The sequence below is a fragment of the Aspergillus ambiguus genome (genome assembly GCF_047715705.1).
Source record: "Aspergillus ambiguus strain CBS 117.58 unplaced genomic scaffold BDV59scaffold_56, whole genome shotgun sequence".
Taxonomy (NCBI): Eukaryota; Fungi; Ascomycota; class Eurotiomycetes; order Eurotiales; family Aspergillaceae; genus Aspergillus; species Aspergillus ambiguus.
This window is the reverse complement of record NW_027395569.1, coordinates 115,265-138,070: the sequence shown is the minus strand read 5'-3', so window position 1 is coordinate 138,070 and position 22,806 is coordinate 115,265. Positions and strand designations below refer to the sequence as shown.

Sequence of the window (22,806 nt, the reverse complement as noted above, 5' to 3'; positions counted from 1 at the left end):
CTGGGCTGAGCGAGAATAATATATATATATTTTAAAGTGAGAGATATGTATGTGTCTCTCTCACGTCGTAGCGTCCAGCAGATGGGTGGAAATGTACCAGCTGTATACTCTAGGAGACGGACTATTAGTAGCTGCGGTCGTGAACATCCGGACCACAGAAATTCACGAGACCGAATACTGTCTTTCGTTATTGAAACAATATATCTGAAGAGACTACAATAATATCCCGGTCCAAAACGTTACGGAAGCCATCAGACTTCAACATATTTGGAGTCCTTCCAAGCGGTCTACGAGAAATTAATGCCGACGATCGGCAGATTGCAAACTTCGCCACCCACCAGCAAGACGTATCGTGGCATCCTGTCCCATCAGACCTATTGCTAAAGTGTACATCGCAGTACCTGTATTTATACCAAAGTAGCCCGTATTGACTTCTCTTGCTACTTAATTATTACCTTCCAATTTGATAGGAAAGACGCATCTAAAGCTCCGATATTCGGGAAACTAGTATCTCCCGTCGGAGGATCATATGGGACAACCCCCCTCTCAACTATCCAGGTTGTCATACGATTGCACTTTTCCTGGCCATGACAAGCTCCTTGATTATATTCTGTCGTTGGATATGCTGAAAATAATCTCTACCCCACGGCTCATTTTCGGGAGAACGTTTTTATCAAAGCCATTTGCAGTTCACCGAAGCATGTCTGCTTCAGCAGCCCCGACAACCAAAGACTGGAGTGCATCACAATATCTCAAATTTGAGGATGAAAGAACATTGCCGGTTCGCGAACTTCTCGCTCGTGTGCCGCTCAGCGCACCAAAAGAGATAGTCGATCTAGGCTGCGGGCCAGGAAATTCAACCAACGCTCTGGTATCTCGTTACCCCGAAGCCCATATTGTGGGAATGGACTCGTCGCCTGATATGATCCGGAAAGCGAGAGCGACTCTCCCAAATCTTGAATTCAGTGTCTCAGATTTGAGATCTTACACACCCTCTGCACCCACTGACCTATTCTTTTCCAATGCAGTCTTGCACTGGCTCAAGAAAGACGAACGGATGGTGGCCATTAAGTCTCTGATGAAAACCCAACCTTCTGGTGGAGTGTTTGCTTTTCAGGTGCCTGACAACCTGATGGAACCATCCCATGTACTTATGAAAGAAACCGCCCTGAACGGCCCTTGGGCAACGACGCTGAAAGGTGTCGGAAGAGATGATATCGAGTCGCCACAAGAGATCTACGATGAGCTCATACCGCTATCCTCCGCAGTAAACATATTCCATACCCACTATCATCACTCCCTGGAGAGTCATGAAGCTATCGTGGAATGGGTCAAAGGCACTGGTCTCCGACCTTATGTGGATCCTCTGACACCGCCAGATAAAAAAGCATTCATAAGCGAGTATTTAAAACGATTGGAAGCCGCCTACCCCAGGTCGGTTGATGGCAGAGTTTTGCTACGTTACCCCAGACTGTTTGTTGTGGCTGTCAAAAAATAAGAGGGGAAAGTTGGTCTGTTCTTTGTTGCTTCATATGTACATGCACCCGATATGTAATTCCACTATGCGATTTGATCTGGTTCAGGTGTTCGCATGATCGGAATTATCATCTTTGGCGGCCAATTTGCCAAATTATCCCAGCGACTTGAGAATTTATACTTCCCAGACCCAACCCAACTTCCGTTAGCTTCGTCGCATGAATTCGATGCATGATCCTGTTCATGGGGCAATACCACCAGAGCTTTACTGTTGGGAGGAACCGTAAGGTCTAATACAAAACAGTCCTTTTCGCGAATGGACCAGCAGCATTCAAGACGACCATATGGTGTATCATATATTGCTTCGGCGGAGTCAATAGTTCCGCCTGGTGCCGGGGCAATCAGTATTTTCTTCCAACCTGGTTCAATGGGGCTGACACCCGCCACGCACTGATGAAGCCAGTTGATAATCGACCCCAAGGCGTAATGGTTGAAGCTAGTCATCTCCCCTGGGTTAATGGTACCGTCTGGAAGCATGCTATCCCAACGTTCCCATATAGTGGTCGCGCCCATCGTGATGGGGTACATCCATGATGGCCGGTTCTTCTCGAGCAACATTCTGTAGGCAAGCTGGTGGTTTCCAGTAGAACTGAGAGCATGTGTTATTATAGGCGTACCGGCGAACCCAGTAGAGACCCTGAATTTGGCTAGTTTGACCAAGTAAGCAAGACGAGAAGACATGGCTGTAAGCTGTTCCTGTGTTGAGTATAACTTGAACACGATCACAAGAGCTAACGCGGTTTGCGTATCTCCAACAACCAAGCCCGAAGATGTAATATACTTGTTCTGGAAGAGTATCTTAAGCTGCTCTGCGTCTCTGGAATAACGCGCAGCATCTTCTTTTTCGTTTAAGACCTGGCTTATCTGCGCAAGAACAGATGTAACATGAACAAGATATGCATCGGCAACTAGGGTACCGTTGGTACGGGCGTCGCCCGGTTCAACAGGGGGCGCAGTAGGGTCAAGCCAGTCACCTAGCTGCCAAATATCGGGATCCCAGAGCCGATCTGGCCCTCGACGAATGCCATTATCCACCCAGGCAACCATACTTGGATACTGGCGCCGTAGGATGGCAATATCTCCATATGAGCGGTATAGATTCCATGGAAGTAGAACAACCACATCATCCCACACTGCTTGCGGAGTAAGACGTGGCCAACAATAATCAACAACATTTGGAACAACGAAAGGAGGGACCGACTGAGCGCCATCCTCTAACTGTTCGGCAGCAACGTCTTTCAGCCAGCCTCCTAGCATTCCGGCTGTGTTGTACAAGAAGTTGGCAGATGGAGAGAAGACTTGGATATCTCCCGTCCAGCCCAGCCGCTCATCTCTCTGGGGACAATCAGTCGGAATAGACAGAAAGTTGCTACGCATGCTCCACAGCGCATTCTTGTGGAGTTGGTTTACCATCGGATGCGAGCAAGAGAACCAGCCAGTTCGGGTCATGTCGGTATGCAGCACAAGAGCACACAAACTGGTAGGAAGGAGAGGATCCTGATTATCTTCTCGACCCCAGCCGTCTATCTGGACATAGCGGAAACCATGCCATGTAAACTGAGGGGACCAGTTGTTTATCTCTTGTCCAGCTGATATGAGAGTATCAACGCACGCAGCTTCCCGAAGAGGCCTAGTGCCAATCTCTCCATTTTCAAGAACCTCAGCGTGTGTGAAGGACACAAGATGACCACGAGGTTTTTGAATAGAAGTTACGAGCAGCCGACCAACAAGGTTTTGGCCAAAGTCGACGACAGTCTTTCCAGAAGGCGTAGTAAAAAAGCCCTCTGGAAGGACCTTTTCAGTCACCCGAACAGGAGGGGCATCTGATGCAATCAGCTCGGCTTGGGGAAAGTCCAGCTCTCGAACAGGCTTCCAAGAAAGACTGTCCTCTGTAGACGTCTTCCATCCGTCAGTTTCCTTTCGAGCGTCGTATATCTCGCCATCGTAGATTTCACTGCGTAAGATAGCGCTCAGTTGGTACTTCCAAGAAGAATCCGTGACCAGTTTGAACAGCTCGTTTTGCTGTGACTGAACTTCAAGTTGAACAAGGGGACCCAACTCGCTTCCATAAATATGCCGCGGCCCACCACCAAAACCAAGCCTTGTAGCGTACCAGCCTTCCCCTACCTCAACGGCAATTACGTTTAGACCCTCTCTGTTAAGGAGATGCGCAACGTTAAACACTTGGTAGTTGAGATGGTGGTGGTAGCTAGTCCATCCTGGAGCCATGCAATGGTTCCCAACAGAGTGACCATTTATATAGGCATGATAAACCCCAAGACTTGTTATGTATAGACGAGCTCGCTCGATATCATTTCCACTGAATGGTAAAGTGAATACCCTGCGGAAGCGCATTGGTTGTAAAGGTCCATTTATTATTTCCTTTTCTCCGGCCGTTATAGGGCGACCGAGCCAGCACTCACGGTCAAGGAAAGCAGCCTCAACAGTCGTCCAAGGCGACCAGTCTGTCGGTCCCTTGATCTCCTCTCCCTGGGATGTTCCATACACGCGTACACGCACTGACGCCCGTTCCCGAGAAGAAAGCGGGGTACTGGGCCAAGGCACCAGAAGAGAATCATTGCTAGCGACACGATAATCCTCTTTTTTAGGACCGGAAGCAGACTCCCGAAGCATTTCAATCTCGTAAGCTGTCTGTTCCCATCCTTGAGGGCCCTCCTTGCTTGTGGTAAACCGCCATGACAGACGAGGCGAGGCGACTCCGATTCCAAGTCCAGATGGATGTTGTTCAAATGAAGGGGCCAAAGGCGCTATCAGACGGAACATCACTGATACTGGATATTGGTGTTCTCACGTGGGAAAGAACAGTATATAGAGGGAAGAGAGTAGTGTTCCGCTAGATGCGGTATTAGGGAGCGGATGCAGCCGTTTTATATGTAAGACTAGATCCAACCGGTTTCGGTACAATCCTCATGCAACATTTTCACGAACAACCGGCAAAGGTTCAATACTCCGTACACCGAGAAGTGGCCCTCCGATGATCTCGGCGAGATGCTTGTTAGGGCTTTCTTCCTCTGGCGGCGTTTTCGACCTCCAATTGGCCAGTCACCGCTAGCCCGGATTTCCTCCGGATATACTCCACATAAAGGTTGGAGCAATGAATGGAAGATGGTGCGGAACAGCTATTAACTATCAATTTATTGATTCTATTAACTATCAATTTATTGATTCTTCATGCTAAGGCATCAGGAGTCCACCGCCTCCTTCTATGTCTACTCCATAATTATTCAGCCCAAAAGCCATTCGAACGCATTGTCCACGAGAACCTCATGCGACGTGCTGCTGTCATGCAACAGGTCTTGCAAATACCTTCGACTGCGGTCGGTTCTTGCCCACGAGTCCAGCCCCTGTAGGGGTTGACAGAGAGATCCTGTCACGTCCATGGCATCCGAAGATCGCTTGCTGTTGCTATCCGCCAGATCCAGATTGAAGGACTCATCTGCCGAAGTCAATTTCGTCCTGTGGTCACGTATACCTTGAGGATCATCGAGTCTCGAAGTGTGCTCTGTGATGAACCGTGCCATCCAATTATCCAGGATAAACGGATCTGACATGCTACTACGGCAATAATCTTGAAACGTCCGAAGACGTGCAACCTACAGCAATCATATGTGTTAATGGCAATGAATTTTGGGTACGGATTTACTTACCGAGATATCCACCACCGGCCACCGCTTCTTAAGTGTGATTAGGAATTCGAAGTTTGATATAAGACATTGACGGGCGATTGTGGATTCTTGTTCTCGATCGCTCAATAACAGCGCGTGCAAGTGGACGCACGAACTGACTGCAGCAATATGGCCGTATATGAAATAATTCAATTCGCAATTCTCCCGTTTTGCAGCTATCTTGACTATTTCCGATACTTTGTGCGCACTTCTTTTGCACATAGCCGCATAGTGCAGATGATCAGGGGCATTCAAAGACTGATAAGCCCTGGACTCTAGGAACGGGAAGAAGAGGATTTGTCGGAGATGATAGTAGCCAATATGCATAGCTAAGAAGGTCCGTCCAAGCCCTTGGCCTGCGAGGTAATCCAAGTTGGCGATGCTATAAACCAGGTTATGGGGAAGGTTCTCATTCCACTTATCGAGACAGTCAGATAGAGCAGGCACTTCCTTATAGTATGTGGCAAATGAGATGATCCCATGGCTGAGTCGACGCAAGAGTTCACTGGTCCGAGAAAATAATCGTAATGACTTTGCCATCTGTGCCCACATTTCATAACGGTTTGTTGCTGGGTCGCTTGGACTCGTGAGGTTTTCAGGCCCATACTTATGGAACACCATGTCATCAAAAAGAGGAAATGAATACGACCAAACATCAGGGTGGCGTTGATCGATGGAGATGTCGGCGGCAGTCCATTCACCGAGGATTAGGACAGTAAGCCAAGTACGACGACGCTGCTCTTGCGAAACCTGGGATAGTTCGGGTCGCGATTCCCAGACACCCAGTGCCTCGGAATGCGATCGTGCCAACTCCACATAGATGTGCTTCGCCTGTAAATCGCCTTCTCCGCCCATAAATGTTCCAGCTAGCAGAAAAGCTTGGATAGACTCTAAACTGGGAGAAGTTAATTTCTCATAAATCATTGTTTTGGCTTCACTGAAAAATCGTTGCCCTCGCAGACGGGGCATCTGTCCTTCAAAAATATGATTTGTGGAGTACCTAAGGCCTGTTAGAACCAGAATCGGGGCGGGTGAATGCCGCGAAAGAGAAGTTGACCTTGCAGATAGTGCCGCCATAAATAAGACAAGCAATGTAGATTCTCTTTCCTCATAAATGCTGCGCATAAAACTTATTTCATGGAAGAGACTGTGAGCTACATTGTGAATGAAGCGGAAGTACAGCGAAACTAGTTCAATTCGAAAGTCTCGAGAGACACGAAGGCATTGAAGCGGATCTTGATTTGAACCAGACTCCTTTTGTCTGTCTGAAGATTTTGGAGTCGATGGCATAAATGAATTCGATTGCAGGGCCCTTCTTGACGAGATCGGGTCATAATTTGCGTCTAAGCTGCATCGAACGGAGAGCGATTGACAAAGCCGACAGGCTAGGTTTGAAGATGCTGGGATGCAACGCCGTTTACGAATTCTGCAATGGTCAGTCTTATTATCTCTGTAAGAATTCCAACTCGAGTCCTACGGGGAATGATGCTAACCGACAGTTTTTGCAGGCTCGTGCCCTTGCTCGCTTCTCCGACGGTCCCTGCATCAGAACGACCCAGATAAAGGCCCAATTGTCCGTAGGTTTGATGCACAGGCGAGCTAAACCTACGCAGTACTGTGGGGAAAAAAGCGGAAAAGAAGATGCAACCCAAATATTGCCTAGGGAATGCGGAGTAATATTAATAGTCAAACTAACGTAATCTCCCGCTGTTGCCCCGAATTTATTAAGGCATCCAATAATGCACTAGGATCAAAAGTTAACTCCGCTGGCGCAGTTTGAGTTCATCGTCGCATTATCTAGAATAAAACAAGTTCTTTCCCAAGATTTGCAAAATATATATCCCAGGGTAAGGGTGTGTTGGAAGCCCAAAATGACTTTAACAACTGCTTAGCTCTAGTGAAATTCCCCATTCCAAAACTCTGCATATGATTCATTCGGTCTTGTATGAGATTCCGCTGACTGACACTGTCTGTTTCACACCCCGCACTGAATATCGGCCATAGGATGAGAATGTTTGCTGCTGACAAGGGACGAATATGGAGCACGGCGTCGAGTATGTTTTTGATATCTGTGATAACTTTTGGGTCATATTTAGGAAGCCTCTGAATGCGGCGGTGAAGATGTAATAGAGCTGAATAAACGAAGGCGTGATGAGTCTGCTGTAATTCTTCTGCAAGTTCGCCGTGGGAATCCCTTGTAGCGTTGGATACAGTGCGTCCGACAATGGAGTAGAGAGTTGATTCCAGGATCTCTGTCTCCCTCACAATATCCTGAGGCACCTGGTCTCCAGTGTGCATATATGTATGGTGTCGCAAAGCCAGTTTTGATATCCGTGCCAGAGTCGGCATCAGATCCAATGAATAGCCGCAAATATCATCCACATTGGTGGAGTTAAGGGTGCTAATCTTAATGAGCGGCATACTCCCAGCGTCATGAACACAACCTGGTCTTATTCCTGACAAGCCAGCTAAAACGTCCATTGTCATGAACCACTTTGCCAGACAATTAACATAAAGCTCCTCTGCATCGGACGCTTTCTCTTTGCGCAATAAACAATTCAATAGTTGCATCGTCCCACAAAGATGGGTTCTCCATATATCCATGTTCCCATTGCAGACATCATTTGTACAGAGAGCCATTGCAGCCGTGACTGTCTGAGGATCGAGCGTGTATTGTGAATTAGAGATCAACAAACGGAGACTTGAAATGGCCTTGTTCGTAAACTTCAAACAGGCTAATGTGGAGTTGGGAGTTGAGTCCCGGATGAGGCGGCCATGATGGCTACATGCGGCAGCCAGAAGAGCATAAAGAAGATGGGGAGTCTGTATAGATGCAGAGATCATCCTCTGGAGAAAGAAATCTGGAGCTGCAGGGAACAGCCTGGGGGCAGTTTCGGTGCTGAAGACATGCATAAAGAACCGGGATTCTTCTGATGCCAAGAAAGGAGATAGATTTAAAGTAGGCTGATATAGGCAAGACCGCAAGGCTGAGATCCTTTGCGGCGGAGAGTATAGTGCCAATTGTTGGTTTTGGCGTTCTATGGAAGACTCCTGATAGTTCAAGTGTAGCGGCGATTGCTGGACGACACTTAGGTTGTAAATGCATCCTCTCGGATATCGTTTGCAGCGAGAGCATACGGGCTTTCTCAGGTCACACTTTGAACAGAACTTAGTGGATATATATACTAGTATTTAGGGAAAACGCACCTTAACCTTTTTTCTCCGACATTCTGTGCAGCCATCTCGTCTCCTTTGCGAGAGTCGAGGCCGCTGGGTCTTCCGAATTGACGACTGGTTTTCAGGCGAATTTAGACTCATCCGGGCTAGATCAATGTAGGCTACGTAACCATTTCGAGTATGAGACAAAAGAACTTCTGGCCTAAGACGCTGATGAGTAGAGAAATTGTCTGGTGAACCACAGAAAGTTGGTGACGAACATGGGAAGACGATGAAGTGGAGACGGATCCTAAACCTATTCTGGAGATGGATCCGAACCATATTACCGAGACATTGAATCCTGCAATTATGACCGGTATAAAGCATATCTCAGTGCTATCACTCATAGGAATCTGCGTTCTTAGTAGGTGGTGAGTCCGTGCATTCAACATACAAAGTTACATGTTCAGACCCGAACAAGCACCATTCTCCCAGCGCCCACCATTTATTTAACCCCTAGAACCCGTTCTATATCTTTCCCATCCAACCACAGATCCATCGCCTCGTACATTCTATAGAATTCCTGGTTGTTCAATGTGGGCAAATCCAATTTGATCTGATGACCCAATTTCGCCTGACTAGCCCCCAGATAGCGATAACCATACGGATATCGATCAAGTTCCTCTTTCTGGAAGGTCGGAACTGTCGTTCCATCAACAGCACAGATCCTATCCTTTTCATAGAATACCTTCTTGTACTTGATCTTCCATTCCGGGATATTCGATGCGGATGCTGTCTTCAAGCACCACATAATGAACCGTGCATCACATTCGACATCGTACTCAGCCCCATCAAGGTTGAAACGCTGCGTGATAGTCGCCTTCATTTTCGCGACGGCACGGTTCGTGGCCGGGTTGAGGTCAACGAGTGTGCCGTTTTCACGATGCATGATGAAATCCCCCTTCGCGCGGCCGGAGATACTGGCTTTAACGAAGTCATCGATAGTCATCCCGCCACTCCATGCTATGTGCCGTCAGTATGATACTACGATGGCTTTAAAAGTGAACCCACTAGTGAATATGTAAGCAGTTTCTGCGAAACAGTGCCGGTAATGGTTCCACTCCGACGCATCCCGGTATACGGGCCACCCTTTGGCGAGCTCGCTGACACAATAGCGATCGAGGATCTCCTCAGGGGTTCCATTTAGGTGGTTCCATATGATAGGTTGGGTCTCTTTCTCCGTAACGTTGTAGACCATTTTGCAGTGTGGGACCTGGGAAGTAATGGGACCACTTTCGATGGGAGGCGAGCCTTACCAAAGTTGCAGAATAGGTCGATTCGGATGATTGAAGAATGAAAAGGCGATTATGTTCAATTATTCTCGATTAATGGGAATTTAATGGCAGCCATTACCATTACATCATGTGTGGATTCAACGTCATAAGATCGAGGTCCCATGGTTGTTGAACTCAATCTATTTATCTCCGATACATATCTTTGCCGGCGAATTGGGTCTCGCGGTGGTCAATTGAAGACCCTGGTAGGATGACCCAGCGAAAATATTGTGCAGGTCATTTCTATGAACTCCCGAAGTCTTGCATTAGAAACTTTATGTAGTTATATACTTTTACATATCTATTCAGTATAACCATAACCGTCAATCCGTACCATGAATCCACTTAGACAGACAGAGATCTGTATGCCGTAGACGGTTGACTCGGATGAGAATCAGTCACATTAGTATGATGAACCATGTCGAACGCTTATCGAGAGGAAGATGGTGTGAGCGGTGTACAAACGGAGTACGGAGTATGTATGAAGCGCACAGATTCTGCCACCATCTCCCGCTCGCGCGCGCGAGAGTCGGAGGCTCAAGCGGAACAACAAATGTCCGACAAATGTGGCGGTGTCGACTAGAAAACCACACACTAGTCCACTAGTCCACATTTGGTAAGAAGCTACTCATCCCGCGCGACCTGCGCCACATGCGGCCACCAAATGATTGATGCCACTCGACAACCCAAACATCACGCTTGTTCTCCATTCCTCCCGTCCGAATCTCTCTGCGCTGGCCGATTTCCTCCCTACATTCCTATCCCAATCCAGGTAAGCTATCTGTATCCTCTCCCCCACCGCAGATTAACCCCCAGGTCTCGGGTGCCCGACGTCGGAGCCACTGTCCCTTTCCTCTTACCCCCCACAACCGCTCCTCGAACGTCCCGACGACCCCGTTGTGTCGCTATCACCACCACCGTGCGCACCCAGCTAATTCATCCGTTGCAGATCCTGACTTATTGATTTAAGTGCTCTATCTACCATCAGATATCGTACAATGGCTGTTGACGCTGCTCCCACGTCGGTGCGTATACCACACCCCCCGACGCGACGTCATAATCCGCATTCCGCGTGAACCCAACCCATTGACCGACAAGTGTTCAACCATCGCTAATATCTCCGCTCGCTGGAACTACACAGCCTGTTCCCATCGCGGAACTCACCAAGATCGCTACCGAGGTTCGTACCATCGCTTCATATATCTCAACCATGTCTTGTTCAACCAACACAAGCGGAGCGCTGACATTGATGGCATCTGAACAGGCCTGCGATACTGCCCTGAACGACGTCAAGGGCTACGAACATGCCAAGGTTGGCGACTGGAACTCTCAAATCATTGTATGTGCCGACGGCTCACCTCGGCGCAACCCACGACTAATCGCTCGCTCTGCGACCCTTCTAGAACACCATTCTGAAGGCTCTGATCACCGCCACCGCCCCGGCAGACTCGTCCGCCTCTCCTCCTTACCGGTTCACCGTCAACAGCACCATCGTCCAACAGGGCCTGATCGATCAGTCCGCAGCGGCGGACGGCGCCGCCACCAATGTCGGCAAGCGGGGTATGCACTCCGCCTCTGGTGCGTTCTGGGACGTCAAGCGCGACGGCATGTGGACCTTCAAGTACCCTGAGGCCGACCAACGGGGTCTGGACGTCGTTGTCAGCGTGACGTGGTTTGCCCTGAACTGAAATTGGTCGGGTCTGAAACGAAATCGGACCGAAGGGGAAACAGAGAAGAACCAGCGTTTTCTTTGGGTCTGTTATCTTTCTTGCAAGTAAATTATATCTTTTTTCCTTTCCCTCTGTATGTTGACGTTCTTGTTTGATCTGATCTAGTTCTGTCGTGTTGTCAGCTTTGGAGCAAGGTGCTATGAATAAGTTGGTCTTTGTCTTGTTCTTTTGGTATGTTGTTTCTACGGAATAGCTTTATACCACTGTTTCCAGCCGTTTCAATGTATCTCTGAGGTGGAGTTGTGTCGCGAGTATAACCAGTCGTAACATACGCTCTTCGTAATTGCTTTGGGACAATTTGCTATGGCTTATAGATAGTACCAGATGCGACCATGTGGACCAGGACAGTCATACACTGCAGACATGGATAAATAAACAAATTTCAAGCATACAAGAAAAGCCGAAACTCCAGAAGGGACCAACCAGGCGCCATGCTAACCATGTCGGGGAAAAAAGCAAAAGACAACCCTAGATACGATCTGGGCGTTGGAGCCCAGTTCTACCGCGGTTCGGAGTAATCATTCAAGGCAACACACACCGACCCGCGGTGATGGCCACTGTACTGCCGGATAACCTGACCAGATGCCAGCTCCCAGAGCCGTGCGTAGTGGTCGCTCGAGACGGTGACGAGATATGCCGAGTCAGCAGAAAAGGCGCAGTCCCAGACCCAGCGCTGGTGGTTTGCTAGTGTGGTTTCCAGGAAAAGTGTCGCGGTGCTCGAATCAATGGGAGGGCCGTCGGGTTGCACGGGGAAGGTCTGCTGTGGCTCACTGTTAACGGGAGGGGTCCCATCAATGAAGCTGAAAGGATTAATGAAATCGGCTCTCCCCTTATCGCTTCCGGGAGTATTGCTCTGGCTATCGGACTGCACGGTGCCCGGTGATATCGGGGTTTCTTTGGTTGGATCGGGTGAGGATGGGGATGCGATGCCCTTTGGTTTCGCTTTGGCTGCGGCGGCGGCAGCCATCTTGGCCGGCGGGTAGTCAAGATCCAAGTTCCAAACTTTCGCAGTGTGGTCGGCTGAGCATGTCGCCAGGTGCTTGACATCGGGAGAGAGGAGAATGCGGGTGAGGTAGTCTTTGTGGGCTTGGAAGGTGCAGATCGGGACGATACGCGTCAATTCGGCGTCTTGTATCATTCGCCAGATGTATACATTCCCCTGTTTGACGTTAGCTAAGAAAATGATGGATGAGTCAGGGGCGGTACTACTTTTTTGTTACCCGCACATAATAGAGAGCCATCACTAGCAACACTAACGCTCTGGACAGCGACATCGTCCTCGGGAATCAGCTGGTGAGTACAGACACTCTCACCCAAGTCCCAGACACGAACAATACCTGCGCGGTCTCCACTAATTAGTTCACCCTGATTTGGGTGGATTACAACGTCATTAACTGGGGCCTTGTGGGCGTAATTCCGCTGCAGGCTGCCTGTCCGGGTGTCCCACACTTTGACGGTGCCATCTTCAGAGCTCGTCACCATCCATTTTCCTTCGCAGTGAAATGCAACGCCAGTGATGTTATTTGTATGACCATCAAACGTCATGACCGGGTTGGGGTTTGTAGATTTGATGTCGTATAGCTTGACATTACTGTGGCCCGCAGCAGCTAGATAGCGCTTGTCTGGCGTGATACATAGGCGATTTACCTGTGAATCAGGATGTTGGATAGTTCGCGAACATATTCCCGACAATGCTTCCCAGAATCTATGCATAGAGGGTGAGAATGAAGATCTGAGAATGTACAGACTACAAGGCTTACCGAATGGTGTGATCATATCCCGCTGCATATGTCAAGGAGCTTGATTAGCGGGACTCGAATCTAAACATGACCGAACCAAGAAAGGAGCAAACACGTACCCGTACAGAGAATAACACTCATTGTGGTGAGGTAGACAATGCAAGCAACCGGAGATGGAGGTGAAAATAACGGAGCGAGAGAGGAATGTGGTTCAGATGAAGCATCTCTGCCGGTCTTTCCCTCCCCTCGCTGGGCGGACCCCACGTGAGCGGTATTGCGGGCGGTGAGGGAGGCGGCGACCAACATCTTTTTTGTTGATCGAGACTTCCTCTCACCTTTCTGCTTTCTACTTCCCATCTCATCTATCCAACACACCGATCTTTGTCGGATCCCAAATGAAAATGGGACTGATTTTGTTTGAATCCTGATACCTGTCTCATACAATATCTAACAGTGCTTGGTTTATCGTCGCCACTTTTCAAACAGCTGGTGAAGGTTGAGTGGAAGAGTCGCCTAGAGGCATCTCTCACTGTTGAATTCCTCATACATTTTCAGACGACCGCCTACAATCTTTGTTACGTTCGCCATTATCGATATTCATCTGAATGACGCGTCCGTACGCCTTCGCTACTGAGGGAAACGACTGATCGCTATTCCCTGGCGTGATTGCTGACCATCAGCATCATGGATGGAAGTGTGGCTGAAGGTATTTCTACCTCTCTCCAGACCTGCCCTCCCGATCCTCAAGGGCAAGCCGCCTGCGAGGATCTCACATCGTTCCCACCTCCCCCACTGCATGAAGATGATCTGGGGCTTACACCTCCCCCTGGGTCGCAGCAGCTGCAACATACGAATACTACTCGGGGATCCTTCAAAGATGAGGGAACGTCCACAGGAGATGAGAATCCCAACCACAATGCCGCGAATCTGGGGAATGACTCGAAAAACAACCGGATAGACGATTTGTCCCCACCGGATATCTGTTCGATAGGCATGAACTGCCCGTCTGATACGATCGATGGGCTATTTGACGGGTTTGATCCGGAGGCAGCATTCCGTGAACTCCAGGCGGCGCTTGGACCCCAAAAGCGTGCTGGTGAGGAGGCATTTCCTGGTGAATTGGACTTTTGGAATCCACCCGAGAAGAAACGCATCCTGGAGCTCCCGCATGGTTCAGTCGGTACGTCTCCGGAAGACACACCCTCGTTGTCCTCGCCCGACTCTTTGCTTCGCCCTGAGCAGATGGAATCCGCTCCCCTTACGCCGACTGCGGTAGAGAATAATCAGTCGTCAAACTCCCTCTTCGATTCGCTGGATGCCTTGTTTGAGGATCCTAGTTTCCAAATACCGTTGGATTGGCAGGAGAATCTGGAATCTCCAACTGAGCTTCCCGAGCCGACTACCGACATGTTGAGTGGAGGCTTTGATGCAGTAGACGATGTCTCGCAAGTGGAACAGTTCGACGCACGTCCAACTATTACTTCCTTTAGTGAGGGCACAAAAGAACGATTTGGCTTGGATTCTACAGATATAATATCCAACACTGTATCGGAAACCTTGCGGATGCATCCCAAGCCTCAATACACCTCCCCCTACCCTTCCTGTGGGGGGCCATTGGGCTACTTTCCGTCTGCTCCAGGGATCCATGTGCGGTGTGTCGAGGCTGTTGACAGGAACGTCTGTAATCGCATCACTGGCTTGGAAGACCGAGTTCAACGACTCACATATGAACGCAACAAGTACCGGGCGTCGTGGAACCAGTGGGCTACTATTGACCCATCCACCGGGAAGTCGAAGGAGCAGACCCTACGCGAGGAGAACGCCCGTTTGCGGCGAGAGTCATCCCAACTACAAACCAAGGTGGACGAGTACAAGGATGAGGCGGCTGAATGGCGGGCCCGACTGAATGACCTCAGCATCGTCTATAACAACCTCCTCTACGAGATCCACGTGCAGCGTAAGACGCCGGCAGTCGCCCCGATCCCCCCGGGATACAAGCCTCCCACGTCTGGAGGTCCCTCGCTGTTAAATGTACCACTTCCATCAACTGTGGTTCCGGTCCAGCCTGCGGTTCCCAGTGGTTCGAGCAGAGATCACCCGGCTGTGACCACGGCTCAGGTCCCTCCGCAACCATTAGTGTCAGGCCCCAGACCAGCACCGATCATGATTGATCTCACCGACGAAGGCGACGAACCCCCTGCACCGCCCCCTTCCCGACCACCTGGCGTGGGGACAATCCAATCGCTGCGCAACAAGAAATACGGATGGCTGCAGGGCCCTAAACGACCCGAGACGGGCACGCAAGCGGTCTCCGCGCCGCCAAGTCCATCGCATCACCACACACCGGATACTCCCGAGCGCAGCCGCAGTCATCCGGCGTTCAGCGCGGAGGAAGAGTTGGTTCGTGCGATGGAAGCCGAACTCGCTCAGAGTAATTGATACCCTTTTTGTCTTCATTGCATAGCGTGGCTATTCGGGTTTTTGTTACGAGTTGAATAAGAGAAAGATAATATATGATGATCGCTCAAGTTACCGCATCCAAGATCAATGCATTGAATCATAGCTTAAGTCGTAATGATCGTTTCAAAGCCCAACCGGGTCTATAATCTATAATCCATATATACCCAGCTCACTATATAACAAATAGGTACTCGCGAAATATTCATCCACGATGCGCACAATGCATATCGGTCAAACTAAACGGGCTGATTTTCCTTCTCCCGCATGTCCGGGGATCCGGTCGAGGAGGCGGTCGACCGCCCGGAGACGGTCATCCGCAGCTGCTTACGGGCCTTGCGACCGCCACAACAGGCGGCACAGCAGTTACCGAACTGTATGATGAAGGCAATGAGGTTGCAAGCGGATGCAATCCACATAAAGGCCATCATGCGGTCGCCCAGTTCGGCTTCGATGTTGAGGTCGTAGCTGGGGGAGGTGAAGACGTTTTTGAAGATGGAGAACATGACAGTGGCCACGACAGAGGCGACGATGGTGAACAGAGCAGTGAGAAAGGTGAGCACCAGGAAGGGAAAGGAACGCAGCAGCACGAAGGTGCGGCGACGGTGCGGGTGGTTACGCTCATTCTCTGCCGGGTCGGCGGAGATGGTCTGCGGTGGACGCGAGGAGACGGCCAGCGGGGCGATGAAGATCAACACGAAGGTGAGGACCGTGGCTGTGATGAAGAGCCCGAACATCCAGTGGGAGGCGAGGCGGGCGATCTTGAGCGCGTCCATGATGTCCGCGGGGAGGGCGACTGGGAAGGTTAGCTAGGGGGATGGATGCCTAGGGAATCTGTCAGGGAGAGGACGCACTGGTAGCTCCGGAGAGAAGTTCGCTGAGGATGATTTTGACTGGGTTGAACCAATAGAGCCTCTTGCTTGGGGAGCAATGGGTGATGCCCTGGTCATTGTAGCCCTCGCAGAAGTTCCACAGGCCGACCTGGTAGAAGTCGTGCAGGCCGATGGAACGGGCGATACTGTTAATGAAGACGGCATTGGGGACGGAAAGGGGAATGATATTGGAGAGGTCGATCTTGAGGAAGTAGGTGTCGCGGAGGACCGGTTTGTTGGAGACGTTGCCAATGCAGACGAGCAGAAGAAAGATCCAAGCGATTAGATGAAGGAATGTGCGGAGGAGTCGATGGGAGAGGACGGTGGATTTGGACCGACGGGTGGTGGAGGGAGCAGCATTTTTTCGACGGAAGGAGGGGAGTTTGATGGCCATTGGCCTGTATGCGTATGGGGGAGTCTGTCGTTGTGCTTTTTTCGACTCTTGTTCGAGTGTATATCAGGCGGCTAACGGCGGGTGCTGGGTGGTTGGTATGTGGGCGGGTCAATGGGAATAGGTACACCGGAACAGCTGGAGAGTGAGAGTTCGGATATATGTACAGAGGAGGGGGGAATGACGGTCAACGTCCTGTACAGAGGCGATTGGAGGGAGGCTGGGGGGAGGGAAATGGAGGGCAGAGGAGGATGGAGTGGGAGGGAGCGAGAGAAGCTCTGGACAGTGGGAGACAGACAGGAAAACGGGTGGATGATCGGCATGGCCAGAACGGGTGATAAACTGGATGGTGTCAGGGTGGCGTCAGAAGGGTTTTGGTGGTGGGTCGGGGTTGACCGCTGGGTTCAGGGGATGATTGGGAGATGTCCCGGTATATATATATGCATTTCTATACGCTGGTGATGTATATCAGTCATGCTTCTCCTCCTACACTTCGTATACTCCGTATACTCTGTATACTTCGCCCGTGACGTTGAAACTAGAATCCCCGTGACTTCGTGGCTGCCTTGACGGTCCTTAGTCAGCCACTAGCGCCAGCCACGATCGGCACCGCCTCCACCAATAGCCTGAATCCTCAGGCCCACTTGTTCGCCAGCGCTAACTATTCTTATCCTCCTGTATCTTCGTCCCGTCCACTCTCCAATTGTCGGTCGTTCCTCGTCTTTCCCTCGTGTCCTCTCCTCCCTCTCAATCCTACCCGTCCGTCTGCATGCCGCTGTCATCATGAACCTACATCTTCTGGCCCTCTCCGGCCTTTTTCTGTCTGCCTGGGCCGCCGACGGGACCCAAACCACCGATCTCCGCTCGCTACTTACGCTCGATGGCACCGTCACCTCCATCAGTGATGCGGAGACGCCTACGGGTGACTATATCTCCTATACGTCTACCCGGACGCTCCAGACCAACCATGGTGGCATGGTCACTGGTTCGGCCACCAGCCTCTCCGGTGCGGAATCGGCCATGGTCACGGACTCGGCCTCGGAGAACGCAACCACCGCTTCTACATCTTCCACCCTCACAGTCTTAAGTGGCGGTCATACGGGATTGTCAGGCAACAGCACCGCCAATGCCACTTCCACCGCTACCTCGACCTCCGCTCCCCCCGTCAACACCCAACCGTGTAATAACTACCCTGAATTCTGCGCCCGCAAATATTCCAACATCACCATGGTCGCCGCCCACAACAGTCCCTTCGTGCAAAAGGGCAGCGTGGCGGCCAACCAGGTGCTGAAGGTTGATGACCAGCTGAACGATGGGGTTCGCATGCGTAGGTCTCCTCTGCCCTCATCTGCCGAAAGATCCTGACTAACAATTCGGTTGTTTCCGCCGTCTAGTGCAATTCCAGACGCATTACACCAACGACACTATCTATCTCTGTCATACCTCCTGCGATCTGCTGAATGCCGGTCCCCTGGAGGACTACCTGACCGAGGTCACCAAATGGCTGCGGACCCATCCGTACGACGTGGTGACGATTCTCATCGGGAACTACGACTACGTGGCCCCAGGAAATTTCTCATCTATCATCGAGAGCAGTGGCCTAATTGATTATGTGTACACGCCGCCCAAGGTCCCCATGGGGCTGGACGACTGGCCCGCCCTGTCCAGTATGATCATGACTGGAAAACGCGCCGTCGTCTTCATGGACTACCAGGCCAACCAGACCGCCTACCCGTGGCTCATGGATGAGTTCTCCCAAATGTGGGAGACTCCCTTCTCCCCCACGAACCGTGATTTCCCTTGCACCGTGCAGCGCCCGCCCGGGCTGAACCCGCAGGACATCAACAATCGCATGTACATGGCCAACCACAACCTCAACGTGAACCTGGATCTTATGGGCATCAGCCTGCTGATCCCGAACACGGCGCTGCTCAATCAGACTAATGCGGTCTCTGGGTACGGCAGTCTGGGATGGATGGCCGGTAACTGTTCCAGTAGGTCTTCCTTTCGAATCCCCACTCGACGAAGTGACGATGCTAATCCGCGCAGCGAAATGGAACCGTCCACCAAACTTCCTTCTCGTAGACTACTACAACTACGGAAACTACAACGGATCGGTGTTCGAGGTGGCTGCGGACATGAACAACGTCACATACGACCGCAAGTGCTGCGGGGCTGCATCCGCGGGCACGAATCTGAGCCCGCCGAGTGTGATGGGAACATTGCTGGCCCTAGGAGCGGTGCAGGTGCTGGCGATGATGGTATAATAGACGATCTACCTTGGCTTTGCATGTATTTACGAGCGACGATGACAGTATATAGCGATTCTCCATGTACAGTTGTATAGTGTATAGTTGGTTAGGGTTGAATATGGTCGCCCAAAGCGGTTAGCGCCATTCCCGTGATTTCCGCAACACAATCGCATATGCCGTGGACTCTGAACAACCTCATCGATCTCCATTCCACCTTCACCACCTCAATCCACCTCAATCCTCTCAAGGGCTCCCTCCCGATACACTCCATACTCACAATGGTCGACATCGTTCCCCTCTCCTCCTACCCCTCCTACATCGACCTCCTTCCCTCCATCCAAACCTGCAACATCACCAACCTCCCCGAAAACTACTTCCTCAAATACTACCTCTACCATGCGCTCACCTGGCCGCAACTGAGCTTCGTCGCCGTCGTCCGGCCCAAGTCCGGCTACTCCAAGTCCACCGGCGGCAGCAAGTCCGTCGCCGAGCAGTACCCGAAGGTGGTGGGATACGTGCTGGCCAAGATGGAGGAGGAACCAACAGACGGCGTGCAGCACGGGCATATCACGAGTTTGAGTGTGATGCGCACGCATCGTCGGCTGGGGATTGCCGAGCGTCTGATGCGGATGTCTCGTACGTTTAGCTTCCTTGTTCCCTCTCTCGTGATCTCTACCCCTCCGCCGCAAGGTGCCGGGGGTGGGGGGCATGGCTCTGATGGCAAGCTAACAGAATGGGACAGAACGTGCCATGGCTGAATCCCACCGCGCCAGCTACGTCTCCCTCCACGTCCGCGTCAGCAACATCGCCGCCCTGCGTCTCTACCGCGACACCCTCGGCTTTCAGGTCGACAACGTCGAGAGCAAGTACTACGCCGACGGTGAGGACGCCTACGCCATGCGCCTCGACCTGACCAACATGTGGATGAACTGGGCCGAGATCGAGCGGCAGGACCGCCTGCGTGCCGAGGCAGACGAGAAGGACGCCGATGAGGGCGACGCGGTCGGGTCCCTGGGGAAGAAAGACGGAGCGGCGGCCGCCGAGCAGGAGAAGACGGTCAAGGTCAAGGTCGGGAGGGGCCTGGGGGTGGGCGATTTGGTGGAAAAGAACGAGTCGCAGCAGGCTGCTTAGGGTAGGGTGTACATTGGTCTTTCTCTTTCTACCGCTGCTTTAATGAACTGTACATTGGACGGAGTAATGCAATGTCATATATCCCGAGGGATAGCGATAGCGTCGTTATTCGTATCTACAACGGGCCAACTATTTTCGAGTCCCCTCCGTCTTCTTCTCCGCAGTATCAGTCCTGCTGCTACCGGGTTTTCCCTCCGCGTTGCGATTGCTCTGCAGGGATGCCGTGCTCGGCGTGCTGATCGGGCTACTGGTCGTGCTGATTTCCGACACCGACCGCGTCGGCGACGGCATCGTCTGCACTGTCGATCGACTTTCGCGGTTCCGGTCCGCCAGCTCCAGATTCTGCATTCGCTGGTCGAGCGGCACAGCCGACCCGTCCTCGCCGCCGCCGTCCTTTTCCCGCGCTCCGTGGCGTCGACGACTCCCGCGGCTCTTGCGACGGCGATCGCGCTGCTCTTCCCGCGCTCGCCGCGACACGTCCCGGAAAGCTTTCCGCGTCGCCCGCACCTCCTCCTTGATGGCGCGACGCTCCGCCCGGCTGCGTTGCTGTTGCTGCGGCGACTCCCAGCGGCCCCAGCCCGTTCGCCCGCTAGCGCTGCCAGCCGAGCTCGATGAGCCCATCCGCCAGGGGTGACAGCGTCCGGTGAGGCGGGTCTGTCGCCGCGACTCGCGCAGCACATCCAGCTGGCGACGCAGGTCGACCGCGGCGTCATGCAGATCGCGGTCGTGGTGCTCGTCCAGGGAGAGGAGCTGTGCACGCACGGTGGCCAGGTCGGAGGCGCTCAGTTCCGATGTCGTTGAGAGTGAATCGATCGAGCTGAAGGAGGAGACGGATGAGATTGACGCGGCGGACCCTCGACGAGGACGATGTTCTTGCGTCTGTGGTTGTTGTTGCGTTTGCTGTATTTGCTGCGGCGGCTGGGTTGGAATGGAGGACGGCGTGATCGGCGTGGGAGGTTCGGTGGGATGAACGCCCGCTGGCGGATAACCATAGGGATAGGGTGCGTTGGGGTGATACGCCGGCCATTCCTCACGAGGTCGACCACCAAACCCACTGAACACATCCTCCATCTTCCGACCCTGCAATCCCGCCTGTTCCTCGATCCATCGGCCGTGCGCCAGCGCCTGCTCCTCCACCTGTCTACCGTAGTGCTCTGCTTGTTCAGAGATGCGTTCGCCGTACTTCTGTGCCTGCGAGGCGAGGGAGGCGATCCAGCCCAGTGGACCGCCTTTACCCGGAGGGCTGGAGCTCTGATGTTGGGGCGGCCATGGTTGGGCATTCCAACCCCATGGTTGCTGGTAATGGGGTTGCGGGTGGTAGAAAGGGTATTGCTGACCAGCATGGGGAAATGGGGGTGCCCCGTAAGGTGCGTAAGGTGTAGGAGATACAGGTGTATTAGGGTATGCGTAAGGTGCTGGAGGATACGCCATGTTCGCTGGGGGCATGGGCTGGCCCGGAATCGGTGGTAGACCGGGTCCAACGAGACGCCCGCGCCCGGCGGGTTGGGTCACAGATGAGCGGTTTTCCTGCGATACCTTCGTCGCTGAGGGATAGCAGCGGGGGCAGAGAGGGGAGAGAGGCGCGTTTCGGGGGTCGGTGACGTAGACAAAGACAAGGCGGACGGCGCGCGGCTCAAAGAAGTACCGGTTCCATTCAGTAATGACGGCAGATATCCGCACCCGGCGCTGCTCGTCCGTTTCCTGTGGCCGGTCCTTACGGTCTCGTTGGATCTGAGCCCTTATCTGCCGGGAGAGCTGGGCGGAGGTCGAGGCCAGTCCCAAATGCGGGGGAAACAGGTATCGTAAAAACGTATCCCAGTCCTGCTGGGTGATATGATTCGTCCGAGGGCCCCAGCATCGTGGTCGTCGCGGAAAATCCTTCGATTGGCTTCGGTGGTAGATGGTGAGTTGGTGTTCGAGTATTGGGCATTCTTCGTCAAAGACGGGAGGCGGGCGCTCGGCGAAGTAAGCCGCAGCGGAGGTGAAGTTGGCCGGTGGAAGTGAGGCGGTGGTGGCAATTTCTTGTACCGAGTTGGAGTCGTTTGTTGACAGGCTGTCACTCTGGGGTGCATTCCCTCCGCGCAGCCGAAGTAGATTTCTGTTGTTGTTCGTCTGGGAGGCTAACGGGTCCACGGCGGAATACGGCGGGGGAGCCTCATCGTCAGGGTCCATGCCGGGGGGCATATGGATGGCGTATCGTGCAGAATCGACCAGTTCTAACTTGGAGAAAACCTTCAAGATGATCAACGACTATTCATCATATTGCATGAAAGATTAATGGCGGAGATTGTCATCCGCGGTGGACAAACGCACTTGCTGACGCTCACCAAGGCAGCAGGATTATAACGGACGCAAGGGGCGTCGATCGACGGGAATAGGAGGGGCAATCGAAGAGGTCAAAATAGTGTATCGTGAAAGATCTTCCAAGCAAGGAGGTGCACTGCCGAAGCAGGATGAGAAAGGTGAAGTCGATAAGAAGTTGGAGATTCATCAAAGAACGAGGTGGAGGCGGAGATCACGGG

At 52.1% G+C, this 22,806-nt stretch overlaps 12 protein-coding genes across 12 annotated transcripts; 5 read left to right on the top strand and 7 right to left on the bottom strand.

Annotated features, from left to right (window-relative positions):
* Positions 1–402: 402 nt before the first annotated feature.
* BDV59DRAFT_188668 (S-adenosyl-L-methionine-dependent methyltransferase) lies at positions 403–1,973 on the top strand. Its single transcript, XM_073691470.1, has one exon. It carries the CDS (start codon positions 530–532, stop codon positions 1,496–1,498), a length of 969 nt encoding a protein of 322 aa, XP_073543225.1. The 5' UTR covers positions 403–529; the 3' UTR covers positions 1,499–1,973.
* BDV59DRAFT_211131 (glycoside hydrolase family 78 protein) lies at positions 1,561–4,320 on the bottom strand (the record flags this gene model as incomplete). The annotated part of the gene is made up of 1 exon (XM_073695736.1): positions 1,561–4,320. One exon carries the CDS (start codon positions 4,318–4,320, stop codon positions 1,561–1,563), a length of 2,760 nt encoding a protein of 919 aa, XP_073543224.1.
* A 461-nt stretch (positions 4,321–4,781) lies between these two features.
* Positions 4,782–6,768, bottom strand: BDV59DRAFT_196505 (putative C6 transcription factor; the record flags this gene model as incomplete). The annotated part of the gene is made up of 4 exons (XM_073692724.1): positions 4,782–5,150; positions 5,205–6,222; positions 6,280–6,648; positions 6,716–6,768. 4 exons carry the CDS (start codon positions 6,766–6,768, stop codon positions 4,782–4,784), a joined length of 1,809 nt encoding a protein of 602 aa, XP_073543223.1.
* A 251-nt stretch (positions 6,769–7,019) lies between these two features.
* On the bottom strand, positions 7,020–8,540 carry BDV59DRAFT_196504 (transcription factor domain-containing protein; the record flags this gene model as incomplete). The annotated part of the gene is made up of 2 exons (XM_073692723.1): positions 7,020–8,378; positions 8,430–8,540. The coding sequence occupies 2 exons, from the start codon at positions 8,538–8,540 to the stop codon at positions 7,020–7,022; spliced, it is 1,470 nt and encodes a 489-aa protein (XP_073543222.1).
* Positions 8,541–8,883: 343 nt separating this feature from the next.
* Positions 8,884–9,636, bottom strand: BDV59DRAFT_196503 (uncharacterized protein; the record flags this gene model as incomplete). The annotated part of the gene is made up of 2 exons (XM_073692722.1): positions 8,884–9,401; positions 9,450–9,636. 2 exons carry the CDS (start codon positions 9,634–9,636, stop codon positions 8,884–8,886), a joined length of 705 nt encoding a protein of 234 aa, XP_073543221.1.
* A 773-nt stretch (positions 9,637–10,409) lies between these two features.
* Positions 10,410–11,701, top strand: BDV59DRAFT_139602 (dynein light chain Tctex-type family protein). The gene is made up of 6 exons (XM_073687146.1): positions 10,410–10,484; positions 10,683–10,737; positions 10,854–10,892; positions 10,977–11,051; positions 11,116–11,486; positions 11,548–11,701. The coding sequence occupies exons 2-5, from the start codon at positions 10,711–10,713 to the stop codon at positions 11,398–11,400; spliced, it is 426 nt and encodes a 141-aa protein (XP_073543220.1). The 5' UTR covers positions 10,410–10,484; positions 10,683–10,710; the 3' UTR covers positions 11,401–11,486; positions 11,548–11,701.
* BDV59DRAFT_139586 (WD40 repeat domain-containing protein) lies at positions 11,642–13,402 on the bottom strand. The gene is made up of 4 exons (XM_073687145.1): positions 13,301–13,402; positions 13,203–13,224; positions 12,652–13,147; positions 11,642–12,601 (listed from the first exon to the last, which is right to left on the bottom strand). Exons 1-4 carry the CDS (start codon positions 13,320–13,322, stop codon positions 11,942–11,944), a joined length of 1,200 nt encoding a protein of 399 aa, XP_073543219.1. The 5' UTR covers positions 13,323–13,402; the 3' UTR covers positions 11,642–11,941.
* Positions 13,403–13,530: 128 nt separating this feature from the next.
* Positions 13,531–15,748, top strand: BDV59DRAFT_139567 (uncharacterized protein). Its single transcript, XM_073687143.1, has one exon. The coding sequence runs from the start codon at positions 13,866–13,868 to the stop codon at positions 15,618–15,620; it is 1,755 nt and encodes a 584-aa protein (XP_073543218.1). The 5' UTR covers positions 13,531–13,865; the 3' UTR covers positions 15,621–15,748.
* A 129-nt stretch (positions 15,749–15,877) lies between these two features.
* Positions 15,878–16,904, bottom strand: BDV59DRAFT_196500 (SUR7/PalI family protein; the record flags this gene model as incomplete). Its single annotated transcript, XM_073692721.1, has 2 exons — positions 15,878–16,434; positions 16,493–16,904. 2 exons carry the CDS (start codon positions 16,902–16,904, stop codon positions 15,878–15,880), a joined length of 969 nt encoding a protein of 322 aa, XP_073543217.1.
* A 487-nt stretch (positions 16,905–17,391) lies between these two features.
* Positions 17,392–19,233, top strand: BDV59DRAFT_188652 (PI-PLC domain-containing protein). The gene is made up of 3 exons (XM_073691469.1): positions 17,392–18,228; positions 18,296–18,895; positions 18,951–19,233. Exons 1-3 carry the CDS (start codon positions 17,685–17,687, stop codon positions 19,166–19,168), a joined length of 1,362 nt encoding a protein of 453 aa, XP_073543216.1. The 5' UTR covers positions 17,392–17,684; the 3' UTR covers positions 19,169–19,233.
* Positions 19,234–19,348: 115 nt separating this feature from the next.
* On the top strand, positions 19,349–20,944 carry BDV59DRAFT_188651 (peptide alpha-N-acetyltransferase complex A subunit ARD1). The gene is made up of 2 exons (XM_073691468.1): positions 19,349–19,789; positions 19,896–20,944. The coding sequence occupies exons 1-2, from the start codon at positions 19,432–19,434 to the stop codon at positions 20,282–20,284; spliced, it is 747 nt and encodes a 248-aa protein (XP_073543215.1). The 5' UTR covers positions 19,349–19,431; the 3' UTR covers positions 20,285–20,944.
* BDV59DRAFT_139554 (uncharacterized protein) lies at positions 20,371–22,746 on the bottom strand. Its single transcript, XM_073687142.1, has one exon. It carries the CDS (start codon positions 22,466–22,468, stop codon positions 20,414–20,416), a length of 2,055 nt encoding a protein of 684 aa, XP_073543214.1. The 5' UTR covers positions 22,469–22,746; the 3' UTR covers positions 20,371–20,413.
* Positions 22,747–22,806: the final 60 nt, after the last annotated feature.